Source organism: Rhea pennata, chromosome 15 (assembly GCF_028389875.1).
Source record: "Rhea pennata isolate bPtePen1 chromosome 15, bPtePen1.pri, whole genome shotgun sequence".
NCBI classification, from domain to species: domain Eukaryota; kingdom Metazoa; phylum Chordata; class Aves; order Rheiformes; family Rheidae; genus Rhea; species Rhea pennata.
The window spans coordinates 12,219,511-12,238,968 of record NC_084677.1 but is presented as its reverse complement, the minus strand read 5'-3'; the positions used below and the strand labels follow the sequence as shown (position 1 = coordinate 12,238,968).

Genomic DNA, 19,458 nt, shown 5'->3' with positions numbered 1-19,458 from the left:
ATCACCTCAGCTAAACAACTGCAAGTTCGTATTTATATTCATGGCTGCAAATTACACCTGCGTGTGTCCGCGCACGCGTGTGCGCGCGTGATGCGCACGTAGGCGTGCAGGGAGGCAGCGAGCGCAGCACGGTTTTGTAAGGTGGGTAACAGAGGGAGACGCGTTAGCGGCAGCATGCTCACCCTCCAGTCCGGGTCACTTGGCTGGTTCTGCTAACGGCTGCAGAGCTGAAAGGAACAGATCTTTCTGTGACGCTCGGAGAGGTACCTAAGGAAGGCGCACGTTGCTTTGCTTTTAGTCACGGCTTGGCTACATTCATACGTACTGCAAGCCCTGGTCGTGCAGATCTTGGAAAGCCGCTCTTAGACGTTCCTGCTGCCTGAACGGTGATGATTAACTCAGATTAGGCCTCATGTTATTTCAAAGTCTCTAAAGAACTCATTGATGATGCTAAAAAGAAAAAAAAAGAAAAAAGAGAGAGAGAGAAAGAGAGAGAAACCAAAGCTCCCCCAAACAAGCTCTTTGTTTCTGCAGGAATAGCGGCAGAAGTTCCTCAGCACAGTTCACCTCCAGCTATAGTCTTGACTCCTGAACAATTACTTGAAAATTGTGTTTCTAGCAGACATGAAACAGACCGTTCCGACTAAAGAGCGACTTTTAGAGACAGATGGTTAACATGTTAATTGACTGGCCAGCAGGAAAGACTGTACATTGTGTATGATAAGAAATTCTTTCAACATAGTTCCTATTTGCAAGTCTTCTTAGAAGCAAAAAGTTCAACAGCATAAATCAGAGAAAAAAATGCATGTCTATTAATACTAGAAGGTAATGACTGTATTCAGGCCGCTTTCATTTATCAAGGAGTACACCTACTTCTGGGTCTTCTATATTTTATTGATGTAGTATTATATACAATTTTTCTAAATAAAATGACCACTATGGAGAGTTTTACAAAATATTTATTTTGAAAAAATCACTCTGTACAAATTTAACATTCTCAACACTGAAGTTTTATAAAAATGCTAACACAACCAAAAGACTCAAGTGAAACAATAAACTGGTCTTTTCTTAAATTACAAAGATACAATTCATTCTGAGAAGCTATTGTAATAACAGATTCTAAACATAAAAAAAAAAAATCAGAGATAACTTTGTGTTTGCTTTTGTATCTGTTACACTCAAATACATGTATCAATGGATGACTTCTTCCATCCTTTTTATAAACTTCCCCCAACACTGTCCACAGCTAAACCAAATACCCTACATGGCTTACGCTTTCACTGTACACAGCTTGTGCTCCAAGAAAAGCTAGCACAATTTGATCATCATTTTCTCAGTGCCTAACAAAGTTACCTCTATACATTTGGTACAAAATTCTCTGTACAAGCCAACTTTGCTCATGTAAATTTCTGAAAGCAAACATAGAGTACTTATTTGTGCCTTCAATTTGGTATAATGAAGGGACAGTGATTAAGTAAAATTTCACGAAGTAAAATTCAGTAACAGGGAATACTGTTTTTTTTCTATATAATTATCATTGTATAAAAACTTTATATACTGTAGATTACTAGGAATGGCAAATCCTAAATCAGTGTTAGTTTTATAGTCCTCATCATAAAATAGGATTTTTCTGTACATTATTTAAGTCTCCTCCCTTCATTTTAAGCTATTTGTGAAGCTGTTGTATATTAAACAACCTTTTCTGAAACATGAGGTATCACCTCATGAGATTAATTAAAAACAGTAAAACTGTTATATTCCTGTAAACACGATTAAAATGAAGACTGACAAAATGCAGTGTGACAGGTAAGCCATGGTTTGAAAAGATTTCTTCACATTTTCTTAACAGAATATACAGCTCATAGCACAAACAGCAGCAAAAAAAAGCTATTGAAAATTTCAAGTTACAGCCAGGGGTGCCAGGCAGGATCCATACGACAGAGATTATCCAAGCTATTTGCAGCTGCTACGAGAGTGTTGACTTTGCTTTCTCCTCCTTCAAACTGAGCAAGATTATGAAGTCGAGTCATGATAGCAGTAACAGCTTTCTGAACTAGTGAAACCAGCTGCTGGCTGTCCATATTTTCGGGTTGCCCAGCTGCTGAGAGTGGAGAGGAAGTATCCTCTTGTGTTTTTTTGTGCCAAGCAATTATTTCATCCCGTAGCACCGTTTTTAGGATGCCATCAACCTATACGGAAAAAAATCAGACAATTATGTTTAATCCAAAGAACCATGAGGAATTACAGATTTAACTAAATTGTAATCAACAGCATTTTGACACTTTTGGTCCTTCTCTGCAATCTCAGCCTTTTCAAGATGACTGTAGCTTCCAACTGTTTATTATTTCCTCTCAAGGGTTTTTTTTTTTTTTTATATAAGAAGTTCTCATTATGAAAACACAACACAATATCCCCTACAGAAATGAAGTATCACATGAACTATAAAGTATATTAAGATCTTCATAGACGAATGAAGTCATATATATTCTATTTTTTAAGTGATTCCATTAAATCTGTGACTCCTCCCGACCCTGAGTTAAATTTATTGTTTGCACATAAAGAAACATTTTACAACATACACAGAGATTAGGCCAACATATGCATACACTTATTAAATATGTTTACAGGCATCTGCAAAAAAAAGATTTATGAAGAAAAAGTTAAATATAAGTCCAGAATCATCTAAAGCAATAATGTCCATACGTCTGAATTGAGTGCTGGGCACTCATAATTCCAAAAAGAATAAATGGGACATCTGTGCTCCGATCTGCAATAAATCAATATGGCAAATTTGATCGGGTGATGTGGAACATTCAGATGTCGAATTTACATGCTACATCTGAAAACTCGTTTGCATGTAGAGATGTGGCTTAGAAAGGTAGGCTGATGTATTATGAAAAAAATCTAACACAGCATTCTGTATTATGGATAAAGAAAAATTTCCTTTTTTAAAAAAGTAACTCACACTATAGCTACAGTATGTTCTGTGTAATGTCTTTCTGGTTCAAATTGCTGCCTGAGTGCAAGATGCCTCATTTCTGGAAAGCATTAGAATTTAAAAGGAAGTTAGACAATTTCTTTAGAAAACTACACCCTGCTAAGAGCTAGAATACATCAAAGTAACAATATATCTTTAGCATTCTGCTCTTAACAAAGGGCCAAGACACATTCCTAGTCACAGTATATTATAAGGATTCTAAATGATGTTGCATTTGCCATATTACCATTTACCACTGCCAGAATTTGTAAGGATTTATAAGGCATTGAATCAGCATTGAAACAATCAGCCAGAGTTAATATGCTTGGACAAAAAATTAAATTAAGAATAGAATTATACCTATTTTCCTCCTTTCCAAATAGAGGCAAATTACAGACATTTCAGTTGGCCTTTTTAATGATCTTGAGGGAAGATTTAAAAAACTTAAAATATGGATTGTTCAGTTTCTAGTTTAACCAATAAAATGCTATTTAGTTTCATGAACTGCTGAACATAACATGCATGCAAACTACCTTTCAAAAAGAATACAGACCTTGAAGTTTGGCTGTGCAAAGCAGCGAGCTACTGCAATCATTGATGCAGTCAGCGGACCAGATACCCCAATGGTGGTAAGAAATTCGGAAATGTTTGGTGTGAGCCGGAATGGAACTGGACGATTGGCATCCAAATCACCAGTAGCATCGTTAATGTCAAAGCGAAAGTAAGCTACGTTTAGCTTGCCAGTATCCTGGATTTAAAAGCAAGACACACAAAAGAAATTAAAGGAACAGATTTTCATTAATGAAGCCAAAGGAGAATGAATTTTTGTTTACTGTTAATACTTAGAGCACAAATGGTTACAAGTCATTCTTTAAGATGAATGAATGAGTAACCTATTATTTCCATTTTGCTTATATCGTCTTTGAAAAAAAATATAGAAGCTATCTAAGACAGAAAAATGATTCTTTTTGAAACCTAATTTACTGCAATAGCTTTTTACTCGTTTCTCAAACAGCCTTTGAGCAAAAAAGAGAAAAACTAAACACATGTAGAAGGTCAGGTATATACTTCTCTCAAAATGTGTGTCCAAAAACCTTACTAAATACAGGCTATCATAGTATCAACCTTAAGGAACAGATTGTTTTGTAGCAATGGTCTATAAGCAGTCACAAAGAAACACAAATCTTCATTCTGTATGCATCCCAACAAAGCAGTGCATTGTTCACTCTGGGTAAGCATCCAAAAGCCGTCGCTGCAGAATGGGTATTAAAGAGTCTTAATTGCTATATATGGTATAGTCCTTTCTGCATAGCCCTCTACTAAGGTGACAAGCCTCATTTTAAATGTTTGTTAAAACAGGAGGAAGGAAAAAAAAAAAAAAAAGGAAAGAAAAACACTGCTAATAGGAGTTGCAGCTTAACAGGATGCCAATGCCCAAAACAGGACAGGACAAGGAGAAAAGGAGAGAGAGAGAGGAAAAAAAATAAAAAAAAAAAAATAAAAAAAAAAGGCAATTGAAAATGAAAACTCCCCTCTTGGAAAATGAAACTCAGAAATATATTTTAAATGTAACTGTCTGACAGTCAGATATATCCAAAGTAATATATTTCAAGAAAGACTAAACAGAGGCTTTTCAGATATTTACATGAACAGTTCCAGTATCTAAAAATGATTTTACAAAGTTCTAAATTCTCGTATTTTTACCAGAGAAGTTAGAGTTGACATCCACTGATGGCAATTTAAATTACTATCTACATGATGTGCAATCATATAATTAACTGAAAAACCTACTGAAATGCATTGTTAATTATAAATGTCAAATTACTGTACATTTTGACTCATTTCAAAAGTCTAAATTTCCATTTGATCAAAAGAAGACAGCATGCATCTAGAACAAACTAAAGCATACCTGGGCAATCTGCAGCATTTCAGGGTTGAGTCTATTTAAGTGAAAGATGAATTCTGCAAAGCCAATTAGGGCTAACTGAATAGTAAACATCTTTCGAAATGTCCAGTAATCTGTAGCATTTGGGAATGTATGTAAAGCCCACTCTTTAAGCATACTGCGAGGCACCATGTTACTCTGAACTTCTTTAAGTATATCTCGAAGAACCTGCATAAGAAAAATATCAGTTAAAAGAGATTATTTTTAATAACACATTGTTCAGCAATAGGCAAATATGACAAAATCCAACTACCAAATTTCTCTTCAAATGCTGTATACATCACGATTCTGAACTTGGGCACATTCAGTCCAACACTGTTTTCTGACCTATTTGCCAATATAAACTCAAATATTTTGTAAGTCTATTCTTTGCATAGCTACAAAGTATTTGAAAATTTATCTCAAAAGACTATTTTAATAAAATCAAATTAGCTGTTTTCGTAAGGGCATAAGAGATCTGCAAACAAGCATGAGATAAAACCTGAGCCTGAAATGTTATATAGCCTGACTGAAGTATCTTCTACTCAAATCTTCCAAGAAAATAAGTGTACTAAAGTGACATTCAACACTGCTGCACTTCCTCATGGCAAACTAATGCAACAAACTTCACTGTTTTCTAGCTTCAATCCACCTAGATACACATTCCACAGCAATAAATTAAAATCTTCTATTTTAAGTCCTAATATTTATACAGGTTACTTATAAAACTTATTTCCACCAACCCCATTGTATGTCACAGCATCAATATACTGAACATTGTACGTGAGGTTATGAGCAACCCAATTTGCATTTTTCCACTTTAAAGTACATAATGTCTCCTCATTGAAAAATCTCCTTTCCTTATTGAATAATGTAAACATCACTCACAAATCCAAAGCTGAAAGGTTGTTTTGGGGGCCAGCTTAACTCCTACTTGTTTCAAAGGGCTTTGGATTAAGCCCTTAAGAAGAAATCAAAAAGGTTCCTCATACTAACAGGTTAGTGAGGAAAATACAGATACAACAGTGATATAAGTTGTTTTCATAGCTGCATCTCCCTCCCCCATTCCTAGAAAAAAAGATTAATAGCAGCCTCAGTTTACTAATCATTATCAGATGTAAGCAGTCTGTAAGTAGCACAAGGAAACAAGAGACATAAGAAAATATGCAGACAGATACAGCAACGATTTGACAGATTTTATTGGAAGGTGTTTCATTAAAAAAAAAAAATCATGGCAAGTTTTGAAATGTGATCTACACAGACAGGACCCTAAAGATGCATTTTTTGTGGTTTCTTTGTATACCGGCTAGTTTAACGGAAGAAGGTGGCAGATATTTTTCTTAGAGGAGATGAGAAACACTCTGGGTAAAACAATTCATTTACTACCTTATTACAGCAAAGTTACCTCAAAAAACAGACAGACAAAAGCTGAGAGATACCTTTGTCTGCTTACGTAAACGGATATTGTGCAACAGTTTTTCCCTGGCTTTAAACATCTGCAATCTATGATATTTAACTACTGTAGCATATACCGGCCTAATTAATTAGAAAAAGAAATAAAGTTAGGATCGGTTCTGTGGTACCAAAAAGAATGACAGTCATACTGACTTCAATTAAATGTCTGTTAAAGACAGTTTCATAACCTGAAGGAAACATTCTCGAAATAGAAACAGGTGTTATGTAACACTTTGGTTTATTTTGAAACAGTGAAAGCCTGAAAAGATTGCTTCTCCAAATAATGCCTAAATCTAATGTATATCTAAATGATATATCGTTTATTTCTAATAGGTGTATTTTTAATAGGATTGGCATTTTGTGTGAGAATTTGCATTAACCTTAAGAAAAAAAATGTAAAATAAATTTATCAGAATTGGATATTTCATGGAGATTACAGTGAGAAGGAATTTTGTACTTTCCCACAAGTATCATTTACTAGCATGAGATTAGTAGACTGCTTCTACTTGACTTGGGTGAAATGAATGCACTGCCAGTTTTCAGAGATACGTTACAGGAACATGAGGAGGCCTCCATCGCATACCCAGCTGTACCTATTCACGTAAAAATAAAGGGCCAAAAAGCAATCAAACCCTGGTCTTTTTTCAGTTGCAGTTACCCCTAACAACCTAAGTAGAACAGATGCACCTTTTTGAAGTTTTCCAAGATTATCTAAAATAACAATGAGAGAAAAGTTCCCAGGAATCTATGAAGCAAAAAACAAACAAACAAAAAATCAAAACACCACCTCTGTAAAATATGTGTGTCTCGTATCTGATGGAGCCGGCAGGGGGACAATATAGTAGAACTCTTAAGAAGAAAGTCTGAATAAAATTCATTATATATTCTGATACCTGATGGCTAGCTTGAGTCCCTCGTGCTTGGACCGTTGCCAGCCTGTCATAGTAACGAGAAATAGGGTTGTCATGCTCAATGCCTTTCTTGGCACAGCGTTGCTTGTAGATCTCCACCAGGGAAAGAGAAGAGGGATTGTCTTCAACCAAACGCATCTGTGGAGAAACTGCCACAACACGAGGGACTAGGGATAATTTCAGAAGGTGAAGGGAGGACCAGGGGGAGGGGGAGAGAGAACAAAACAAAACAGTTAATCCATCATCCAAACACTAAGAGAAGAATCATCATGCAAGTATCAGCCCTTAAAACACTTCTGTGATAATCAGCTGAAGCATACTGAGTGAAAATTGTTATTACTATACTCACAACAAATTCACAAGCTCAGTTAAAAAGAAAATGAGAGGAGAATTTTTATTTTAACTGGATAGAAACATCTCAACTATCTCAGCAAAAAATTGAGCATTCATTATTGTTCCCACAGGGGTTTGTAGCATCTGATTACATAACATTGGTGTCATTTCAGTAAAAATGACCCTGAAGAACAAAACTACTGAGGTCAGGATATCTGAAGTGATCCACAAATACTGAGAGAAACTTGAAGATACTTGAAGGACAGGTGTTTAAATGACACTAAAAATAACAGAAGGAAGATGCAGCAAAATGTTCAAAAGGAAGAAAATTTAGAGCCACTGAGTTTTCACTTGAGGTGCTGTAAGTTATCTTGCAAAAACCCAATTTATACTTTCAGTGACACTCAACAGATATTTGCATCTCCCCAATGTCAAGAAAGAACACAGTTCTTTCCATAGCCAGCTTTTCCAGTGCCACTACTTGCACTGCTCAACATTGATCTCTGGTTACCAGCAAACCTGTTCTCTCATCATTTCCTTCAGAAGTTGTAAAAATTAGTCTCAGTCTCTTAGAATACAGTGATAAGTTGTTGAAATGCATTTAAATAGTTTGTTGTAATTTCTTCAGTCTTAAAAAAGAAAATGCATTCTAAGAAAGAAGTGGTCTTAATGAGCTAGTTCTTCTGGACTTCTTCCATTAACCTTCGGCAGTAGTGATCTGCAAGTTGTTTTAAATTTTACCGTGTAACAAGGTACAGAATCTTTTCCAAAAAAACTGTAGTTTGAAAACAGCTCTTTGAAGGACAACACGTTACTTGATTGATCATGTTATAGATGATATATTTAAGTGCAGTGGCTTTTTCTATTGTATCTTTCAAGGCTTTGTCTACTGTATTTCTGTTATTTTGGAATGAGAATGACATGAAATGGTTTTCACGCGTATAGAGATACTACATTTGCTTTCTGTTATAACCAATACTTTGGATTGTATGTTTGTCTTCTTAAAATTTGATCTCAATTTTGCATTTCTAGCTAAGTGCAGCCTGTACCACCTAGCCACCTAAGCTCATGACAGCGACTTCATGTCAATAGATACTATGAGCACAAAAAGGAGAAACTGATAAAACTATTTTTTTAATGAGAGCTCAGCACTTTTTAAAAGGACAACAGAAAAGCAGCAGCTTTGTCTTAGTGTCTTAACTTAAGGCTTCCCTTACCCCACTCACCAGCCAAGGCTTATTAGAAGTGACTAGCTCAATGTACAAAACTTGTTTATTGGAAGTTAATAAGTGATTCAATGACCTTCTGAAATGAACAGTATTTATATATTAATATGAAGTTATAAGCCATAAGCTGGAACTTACCAACTACTTAAGTGTCTGGAAAACAACAGAAATTAACTGTTCAAAGTCACTGAATTTACATTAGTATTTGAATCATAAGCAGACCAAGTATGTTGCCAAATGAAGACTGGTATTCTCTGTATTTCTCAGAAGTTAATTTCATGAGTGAATTATTTGCAATCCACACATGAAACAGTCATGATGTACAAGCAAAGAGAAAGAATTAAGACTGTAGGTTCAGTTAATTCACCATTTCTGTTTTGAAATGTTTAAATATGTGACCTTTTAAGTGCATTAATATTTTGGCAATTTATACACAAAAACCGTATTGGAACTAATCTTACCTCTCCTTGCTAAAGCCTCTCTAACACTATGTTTGTTAATTCTGTTTTGTCCAAGCACTGCCAGGTGGTGCTGTTGGCAAAGTGCACTCTCCAAACCAAGCAACCTTATACGGGATCATAAAAGTATATTCAACAAAAGGCTCGTGTCCAATATCTAGACTATGAATGGATATTATTTGGCAACAACTAACTAGTCAGTATATATTCCTGAAAGTAAACGTCACCACAGATTTCTATATAAAGTATGTTCTCACTTGGGTAATTCAGAAACCATCTATCAAATTTAAAGCTTTAGGAAAAAAAAGAAAAATCTTTCTTCTTCTTCAAGGTTATATGGAAAAGGTAAAAGAAATCAAATATTCACATACTAGGGGAAATCCCAGTATGTTTTGTTCTCCCCTCCCCAGTTGTCTTGAAGCGTTTATTCTAAAGCATATGCATCCCCCTCAATAGCAGAAGATCCAGTGGGCATGCCCCACTTTATACACTGTCATTTCCATGACTGAACCATAATTGACGTTTGTAACCTCTTCTTAAAACACCCTAAATCACATACATCTACTTTCCTTCTTTAGAGTGGAGCCAGAAAAGCCCATATCACCTAGACATGTGAATTTAATGTGAATTTTGAATCAAAAATTTCAGTATTAGTGATTGGTGGCCCTCAAACAAATTTGGCAATTATAATCTTTGAGTATAACATATATTTTAAAATACCATGAATCTCTTGGCAGTACCTGTGAAAAATAAATGTCTTTTTGTGGTTTCCTTCCTTTTCTCTAAACAGGGGTTCAAAAGGCGAAGGAGTTGTAACACCCGCTCTTCTCTACGAGACTCTGTCAGGCAAGCATCATTCATTACCAGATATGGGTAAATCTTTCCATTATGGCCTCGGATGTAGAGTCTTCTGGCTGCAGTGTTGTGCTTCTGAACTATCTCCACTCTGGGCATAAACCTATTAGGAAGAAAGAGGAATTAAAGCACCTGAGCTGATCCCTTGTGACATTTAATTAGGACATATTAAAAAAACCAAAAAAATCCCACAACTATATAAAGCAGTGTAACTGATTTACAATGCACAACTCTATTATCCAAATAACCCAAGGTTTCTTTTTTGTAGTCAAAAAGCCTGTGTCCTCTCTCTCTTTTTTTTTAAGCATGGTTCTTGAACAAAATTAATCATTACGTCAGATCTTGATCACTATTCTGAAGAACAGTTGGCTATTCTGCGGGCTACAATAAAGGAAATACTGTCAATTTACAACATAAAAGAAATCCAACTATAATTTTCATGTAAGAAACAGTACAGTTGCCTAGTGAGACAACATAAAATTACCAGAACAGAATTAAGTAAAAACTAAAGGTACTATACCAAAATGTCACAATGAAATATGAGTTTAGATATGTAATTTAAATAAAATGAAATATTTAGTATATCTACTTTTGCACAGAGTAGATGGGAGAGGCTTCGATTTTCTTCTCAATTTTCAGAATTACAATTATCCTTTCCCCAGTCATAGTTTACCTTGCGATTTTGATGTAATAATGTGTTGGCTTTGGCATAAGGAATTCTCCAGGTATCTCTACTTCTGCAGTTTGAGCTGAAAAATTACTTAGAAAACGACACTTTTCCTCTATGAGGAAGAATTTTGGAAGCTGTTTAGTTTTTGCCTCTAGAATTTTGATCCACTTCTTCAGCTTAGAGATAAGATTATGAAGTTTCATAGAACCTGGTACACTGAAGTCAAAGTCTGAAAGAAAAGAAAAAATAAAATAAAATAAAATATATATATCCTTAGCATGTCAAATTCCATATGGGATATTTAACTATCAGCTGTTTGAAGTTGGCACTTTAGAAGAGGTTCTTTCAGCCACATGCCCTTAAGCAAAAGGCTTTAAAGGAGCTTCACATACAATTAAGTATTTTTTAAAGTATCACACTGGTCTTGAATCCTATTGTGAAGTGGAAACCTAGCTACTACAATCATCAGCTTAGCATGGAAAAAGAAAAAAAGAAAAAAAAAGGCAAAAAAGCAGTATACTACCAAGCAAGTCCATTACAGGAACATATCTATCTATGAATCCTGGACGCAAAAGGTAGTTGGTTCAGACGAATACAGAAGAGATAAAACAATCACAGAACAAGAATCAGAGCATAATTGATATAAGATCATACAACAACAATAATGCTAGGACTGTAGGTGCTGCAGTAGAACAAGTCATACAATTCAGTGGTGCGAACCAAACATATACACAGAGTTGTACTACCTTTATTAATCAGACTGTTAGATATTTCATTTCTATTAAAAATATCTTTTAGTAATATCCTAAAATTATATACAACTTAAACCTATCAGAATATGCCACCTCTTTTCTAAACATAACTCTAAATTATTCTCTATTTACTGGTAACTCATGGAATTTCCAAAGGGTTTTCTACTTCACAGTCCCATGAACATTCAAAAAATATGCTGTGAAAATTCTGAATACTATTATTGTATTTAACTGCCAGATAGTGCAACCAGGCAGCATAGAAAAAATGCAGTAATAAACCAATGGATTAGGTTAGATCATATCATTTAGTGAAAGAGAAAAGTAAGCTTATTTTACAGTCTGGCACTACAATTTTTTGCCTGTTTCATTAAAAGTGATGTATTTATTTAAATCCAGCAGAGGCTTTTTACTTCTAAGAGATGAAAGAACCTCAACGGAGGATATAATGTGCAATCTGTGAGCAACTCCAGGACAAGCAGTAAAATCGCTGTTACTATTATTCTTCTATTCTGAGTTGCAAGAATATTCGCTTTCTTCTTTCCTCGCTCAGATAACAATTGCATGCCACCACAGGGAGAACAGATATGACAGCCTAAGCAAAAATGACAACATTATGCAAACAGCCTGCTCTTTCCTCTGCGACATAACAGCATTCCAGCGTGGCACTCTACTCCAGCACACACGCCAGTGAGCAAGAACTTTCTCAAGGTCGGTCTTATACACTATGTAAATAAATTTGTAAAAATAAACCCTGCAACATCCACCATTTTCTGATCAAACATCAGTGCAATCTTCTCAACATTGCTCCCATTACAGCTTCAGAACACAGCAACTAAATAATTAAATTTCCCACAGATCTTTCCCAAAAGAGCAAAAATGAATAAGCCACATAAACAAACGAAATTATGGTTCAGCACTTCAATACCACAACTGTGAGAGATGAAATACAATCTGCAAGAAGATAAAATGCTGTCTGAGTAAACCCCATTAGTTATGGCATCCAAAATTCTGCAAGTTAACTAACAGACTTGATTTCTTAAAATACATTTCTGTCAAAGAGCCTAAAATGATGCCATTTTAGGTACATCATGTTATGAGTGAAAAAGCAAGAGCAAGAAAGAGACAGAGAACACTCACTCAGTATTTCCAAGTTTTACAGCTCAAGCAGAACAATCACTACCTTCGTTATAGTTCGGTACAATAGAAAATTAACGGAGATGAACTTGAACCTTATTACAGAAGCTGCTGTTCAGTATGTCACATACATACAGTATTTTGCTAAGTTGACTGAAATAAAACAATTCTGAGTGCTGCTCAGAGGTGAAACAGATTTGACCACACAAATATGCTATGACATCCGTCTGCACATGTGCTAGTAATTAACTAAGTACATGCACACAGCAATTACCAGATATAAAATATTTTTTCAGCTACAACTAAAACCACACAAAACTGATCATCCACGAGACTTACTTTTACAAACAAATACTTTTGTCCTTTTAGCCATAAGAATTAATACGCCTCCTCATTCTTCCTCTCTTTCTCTCAGATTTTGCATGTTCAGGATGCTATTACTAAAGAAAATAATGTGATGCAAGATTCCTTTTATTTTGCTATTCTGTTACTTAAACAAAAAGTCAGAGAACACGTAACCTAATATATCTGGAACAGTACTAGTATCCACAATACTCACATGTTAGATGCTTTCAGTGAAAATCTTAAATCTATCAACCAAAAACTGATCAAAAAAGCCAACACACACAAAAACCTTTCCACTTGTATATGGAAAAAAAAGTCTTTAATAGAAAATCCAGTTCCTTTTTACGGATATTAGAAATTATTATCACTCAGCAATATTCTCTTTTCTTTTTCTACATGGGTATGGGCCGCACATCTACTGCAATATCACTGTAAAACATTTATTATAATTCCAAGCCTACCCTCTAGTGAGCAGTGAGAGTAAATCACTTCATGAAAGTGACAAAATTATTGAATCATTCATCTCCTGACTCCCTGAAGTGTATAAAAGTACCCTCAAATTGCAACTAGTTTTTATGCTAATATGTGAGTCACCAAAATAGTAAAAGTATGCATCAATATTATGTATTTTTTCAAAAAGAGTCATTTAGTTCACCGTGGGAATATCTCCAGTTTGTTGACATATCTATTTTAGGATTTTTGTTGTTTTGTTTCCTAGTGGCAGACTGGAATAACAGAGAGAGTTCAATTAGTCTTTTTGTTCATGTCACACAGGGTCCATATGAGGAGAGAAAAAATAAAAACAAACAAAAAACAGCTATGAGAAAAGAAATGCGATACCAGATATTCCCCATTTCACAAAGCTTCTCTGGTTGGCAGACAGATAAATAACAGCTTTGTTTCAAACAAATCAAGTTTTTCACTAGTTCCTAAGGGAGAATACCTTCACAAGATAACAGAGTAGTCTAAAATACCTTACTAGTTCATTTTAATGGTGATGGTCACAGAAGACCATGATATTTTTCAGACTGCATTTCAACCAAGGAAGCTTGCTTTCTCTGACCCCCAGTGCTGCTACAGATTTTAGTGTTGTGTGTGTACTTTGAATGAACACGTTTATTTGAAGCCTTGAATGCCTGATAAATGACTACCTGAATCTATCCAGCCAAACACAATTTAAAAACCTTAAGTTCTCATCAGTTTCAATGAAATGACAAACAGGGAGCACCATCTTCCTGCCAGCAAGACAGACCTGACCTGAAGAAATCTTGATGATTCTTTAAATAACTAGATAAAACTACAACTTTTCTGTACAAGCCTAATTCTTTTTGAGTAAGTGCTGTAGCATCACCTCTCATGAAGCACTACAAAAAAGGAACGACTTTTCTTAGCAAGATTGGAAAAGAAACCCTTCTGTCTCCTGCAAAACCCTTGACCTACAGAACAGGAACAGAGTATTGGGGGAGAAAAAAAAATCCACACTCAAGACCCAGGGATCTCCAACTAAAGGACATCTATCATGCAAGATGCCATGTAGGACTGAAAAGTAAGTTTAGCTCTGCAGAGCAGTTCAAATCTCTGATACACACAATACTGAGGAAGAACCAAGCATTTTCCAAGCTGTCCTACACTGCACCTTCCCAAAGTTCTTTTTAATGTAACAGGAACAGTGCTTAGAAAGCATTAGAAAAATAAGAAAAAAATCTCAGTGACAGTTAAGAAAATAGGTCAGAGAAATACAAGCCAAGACTTCTGGTTTATCAGTCAATTCTAGAAACCCAAGACTACAAAGACCAGACCAAGTTCAATTATCATGACAATAATTCCAGCCTCTTGAACTGGATTTTCTGGATGACATCTTGTTATCTAAAAATTACAACAGAAGTACAAAAAGACCTACCCAAGTAATGCTATGCTTTTCACTTGAGGGAAAAAAAGTTCCTTTGAAAAGCTGCAAACGAATAACAGCTCTTTCTCCTGCCCTCTCCCCCAACTTTAGGGGGAGAGAAAGACTTCAAGAAGATACTTAACTTCTTTCTGATTAAAAAGCTGCTATTCATAGAAGAGAATTCACTGTACTGGGTGGCAAAACATTCAAGACACTTACCTTGCCATTTCAAAAGTATATTGTGGAAGGTTCCACTAGAATTAAATCTGGGTGGAGAGGAGGTCAGAAAGAAGCACTGATCCAAACTCTAAACTCTATCCCTGCCCAAAAAAGAACAATTGAGGCAGTTTTTCTCCTCTGTTCACTGCTGAGAGATTTCTCTAAAAGGGAGCATTTTTCAGTATTTGCCTGTTCTTTGATGTCAAAGGTTTAACAGCAAAGGAGAGAAGGAACAAAGAAATATGTATCTAAAGTTCCAGAAGAACATTCTTTTCAAAGTAAAATTTGCTTTTAAAAACATATAATGTTAGGATGGAAAAAGATGTCTGAGCAAAGCTCTGGTGGTCCAGTGTGCTGCAGTCAAAGACTTTAGAAACTAAGTAATAGTGTGACAGTCCCTAATGGCCCCAACCTTTCCTACCTGTGATTTGCAGGAACCAAGATGCATCTCAGATGTTGATGGAAGAGCTTATCAAACTAAACATAGCTGAAAGTGTCTATAAAACATTGCTGACAACATTAATCTGGAAATAACTGAAGAAGACATTTTACTCTAAAACAACTCTCAGCTTGGATATTCTTGCAGCAGAAGGCAACCACTGCAATTCTCTGTCCATCATCTCAATATAACATACTGAGAATCAGAGCACAAACAAATATGAAAGTTCTAGTGCGACAAAAGGGCAGCGTATGATTTAAAAATTGTTTCACATAATATTAACGCATTCTTTTTTATGTTCAGAAAGGTAATTAGTTTTATTTATTTAGTTATGTACTGTTATTGTAAAATTATTCAAAAACTTGTTTATTTTCTGCATAATGAATTATAAAACTGCACAATAAGATGATCAGCTTAATTTCATCTGTTTTCCCAAACCTTATTTGTGAATTAAACATTAAGTTTAATAGATTAAAATAAAATCTAATCTAGTACTAAGTAAAATAATTATTTTAATCTGGTAGCTATTCATGTTTCATCATAATTGAAAAAATAAAATCTGACATCTTCAGCGAAAGAAGCAGAGAATAATTACGTATTATTATATTGAAGTTTACTAGGAAATGCTTTGCAATGACTTTACATTATTTGTCTTTGTTATTTTACATGCTGATCCACATAATCCTTTATAAATGTTGTGATTAGATACCAAACCTGGAAATTTTAAATGCCATTTATAAAGACATGCAGAGGAGTACACAACAAGCAAGTAGAAACTGAAAAACCTATCAGTACCATTTTTTTTTTTAAATTTTTACTAAAAATAGAATTGACTGGTAATAAAGTTTAAATTGGTTCTCTAAAAATGTTTTGAAATATTATTTTAAATTTTGCAGACTTGAGCCTAGTATTTTATTTAGTTTTCCTTTACAAGTCTTGAAACCCTGGATCTCCCTAACACTCGTATCTTAAGGAAAAAAACTGACAGAAACCATAACAGGGCAAAATAACTCAAAACCAACCAAAAACCCAGCACATCAACATGGATAGCAATGAAAAGTGCCCAGATTGTTACTGGAATGTACGGACATGTAAGCCATTAGTACAAATGGAAAACAAGCCCAGATGTATTTTGTTTCCCTACAATCTTCAGTCAAAGGCTCACAAAATGTTTCAACTACCATCTCCTTCCCTAGTAGCCTTCATCCATTAAATTTAATCATATGGTCCAGGACTTTCATTATCCACTGTCATGCAACTGTTGTGCCTCAAAAGGACATCATGCAATAGATAATGTGCACAAGATATGTAGGTCATATCTACAACCGAGTTACTTTCACAAGATCCCCATCAGTTCACTTTTTTTCAAGTTATCAGTAAAATGCTTGAAGGGGGAAAACAAACAAAACACACAACACAATTACCACACACTGAAAGTCTACTTCTCAGACTCCGTGAATGCTCTGTTAACCTCAAATATTTAACATTGCCTTAAGTTAAAATTAACTTAGAATTCTAAAAAGAGTAACTTTTCAATGCAAGATTCACTTTTGCAAAGGAATCACCTTGATATGAAAAGGGTATGTTTTGCATCAGCTGTGAAAGCTAAGATGAGGGAGTTTAACTCTTGCCAGGATCATCCAAGTGAGACTCCCAGGAGGGTAAAGAGAAAAGTGGATTCAGAAGATGATGAAAACCCAGGTCTTCACTGAAATTCTCTCTTTCCAGTTATGAACAACTAATTAGCTTGAATTCTTCCATTTAGAAAAATTAAACTATTCCTTTTTATCTAATTTTACAGTCATCTTTAAGGAAAAACTGATGAGTGCAGATAGGAATTTGTACAGAACCCCACAGAGCTGGCAATCCACTAATGCTAGTACATGTCAGCTTCTGTCATATACAGCTGACATGGTCTTAATACTTTTCAGCAAGTGCACCAAAACCACATGGTACTGCACAGAGGCTTTTGTTATATTAAATCAACATCAGATATATATCAAATATTTAACTCCACTGATAAATAGAAGCTGAAGGAAGCAAACAAGCTACTTCCCTAAAGTGTCTTTTTTATTACAATTGATTAAAGTTATTTATTCAATTTACCTAACAATTATGTGAATTTGTGTAATGTGATCTTTATAATCCAGCTATCCAAAACACTAAAGTAATCTTTCTCGTCAGAAGTAGCCTTTTTTAAAAGACTTCACACAATACTGTTAGTGTGGAGTTCTGGGGTAAAAACAGCATTAAATTCTGTTATCCATCATAAAGTAGAGACCATTATTGTCCTCATCTGTGGCAGGTAATTCTATGCAAACTGCAGAAATGTTATAATGAGCTATTCTAATTCATCTTTAAACACATATGGGATTTGATCACAGCTAGGGTAATGAAGATACAACAAAATAGCACTAAAGTTTAAACTTATTCTCTATATTGTGGTCTGTTTTTCATTGGTTACTCCACAGAAGAAAGTAATAGATAAAATATTCCAGGTTTTGTTGAATGGCAGAGAGCTGCTCTTTTCTGTACTCTCTCTCAAGGGAAAAAAGTTTGGAGGCAGAGTGAAAAAAAAACTGAATGCTTTCACAGGTAAACTTTGGGCAGGGGAAGAAAGGGGAAAATTTCTCTGGAAATAGAAAGTAAAAATTTAAGAATATGTTTTAAAAATGTACCTGTTGTAAATTGTCCTTTTAACTTCTGAAACACAGGATCTTGAGCTGTTGCCTGTGCTCTCCTGGCTAGTGACTCTGAGGCTGCACTGGAAAACATGGTGGACACATTAGACACATTCTCAAGACCTACTCCAAAAGTGCTGACTAACTTCTTGACAAAATTAAGCGTATGAGGAGTGATTTTGGCATCTGAAACTGCTCCACTTTTCTCAAAGGCAACTGAATAGCACTTCGCCAAGCCCTGCTGCAGTTGTCTAAGAACCTACAGATAAAAAAAAAATACATATATGTAAATATATATAGCAAAGAATGTATTTACTTAAAGCTGTATTATTAAATTGGATCAGAGTATCAATCAGAATGTCAGCACTGATTCTTATTAGCACTGCAAATTAACATACTGAACAGCAGAAATACTGCATCATATAGTGAGATTTGCTCTTCTAACAGCAGCTAGCTTTTATGTTTTGTGATAAATTAGAAAACAAAGTGGTACAAGGAAACATTCTTCAAACAAGTGCTATGAAGTCTGTGTTAGGCAGACAGAACTGAACAGCCTACCACTCTGAGAGGCAAATAATAAAAATTGAGTAGGATGTCCATCTGCTTTTTGATATCATTCAAGCATTTCAAACATATCAAAATAATAATCGCCACCTGTCACAGACCACCAGATCAAGAAGAAAAACAGTATCTCCAAAACTTAGCATAAGAATAAAAATTTTTGGTTAATGTAAGCAACAGCTGAAAATCTAAAATTAGAGGCATTTATCATACTAATAATTTTGGGAAGCTTCTGTATTGATTCCAGAAATAATTAAGCTCCTTAAAACTCCAATAAGAACTGTCAGTTATAGGAATACATCAGTTTATTAAAAAAAAAATCTATTTGTTTTGATTAATGTTTAAACGTAATTCTAGAGAATAATGTCACAGCTAACTTCTCCTTAGCTAATACATAAATATGAAGTCACATCAAAGCCAAATACCTCCTCATGCCAATTTTCTCTGAACCAGACCATCTGATCTACAATGCCTTCCAGAGAAGACAAAAGTGTTGGATGCAATTCTCGCTGCATATGCATAATTCTGCTGCACCGCCACATTGGTGCAGTGGCTCTGATTGGCCCAGGATCTGAGGCAGAATGGGACTGATTTCCAACTGAACTTGGCTGTTGTTGCCCAGAATCTGGA

At 35.1% G+C, this 19,458-nt stretch overlaps 1 protein-coding gene across 3 annotated transcripts in view; it reads right to left on the bottom strand.

Annotated features, from left to right (window-relative positions):
- Positions 1 to 985: 985 nt before the first annotated feature.
- Positions 986 to 19,458, bottom strand: part of TRRAP (transformation/transcription domain associated protein) — a 100,507-nt gene continuing 82,034 nt past the window's right edge. For all 3 annotated transcript variants that reach the window (XM_062587882.1, XM_062587883.1, XM_062587884.1), the window contains exons 64-71: positions 19,254 to 19,453; positions 18,265 to 18,526; positions 10,813 to 11,038; positions 10,025 to 10,242; positions 7,250 to 7,434; positions 4,887 to 5,090; positions 3,531 to 3,725; positions 986 to 2,189 (exon numbers count right to left, since the gene is read on the bottom strand). In XM_062587882.1, the coding sequence (XP_062443866.1) occupies positions 1,905 to 2,189; positions 3,531 to 3,725; positions 4,887 to 5,090; positions 7,250 to 7,434; positions 10,025 to 10,242; positions 10,813 to 11,038; positions 18,265 to 18,526; positions 19,254 to 19,453 (1,775 nt within the window). In that variant the 3' untranslated portion in view covers positions 986 to 1,904. The remainder of the gene's footprint in view (positions 2,190 to 3,530; positions 3,726 to 4,886; positions 5,091 to 7,249; positions 7,435 to 10,024; positions 10,243 to 10,812; positions 11,039 to 18,264; positions 18,527 to 19,253; positions 19,454 to 19,458) is intronic.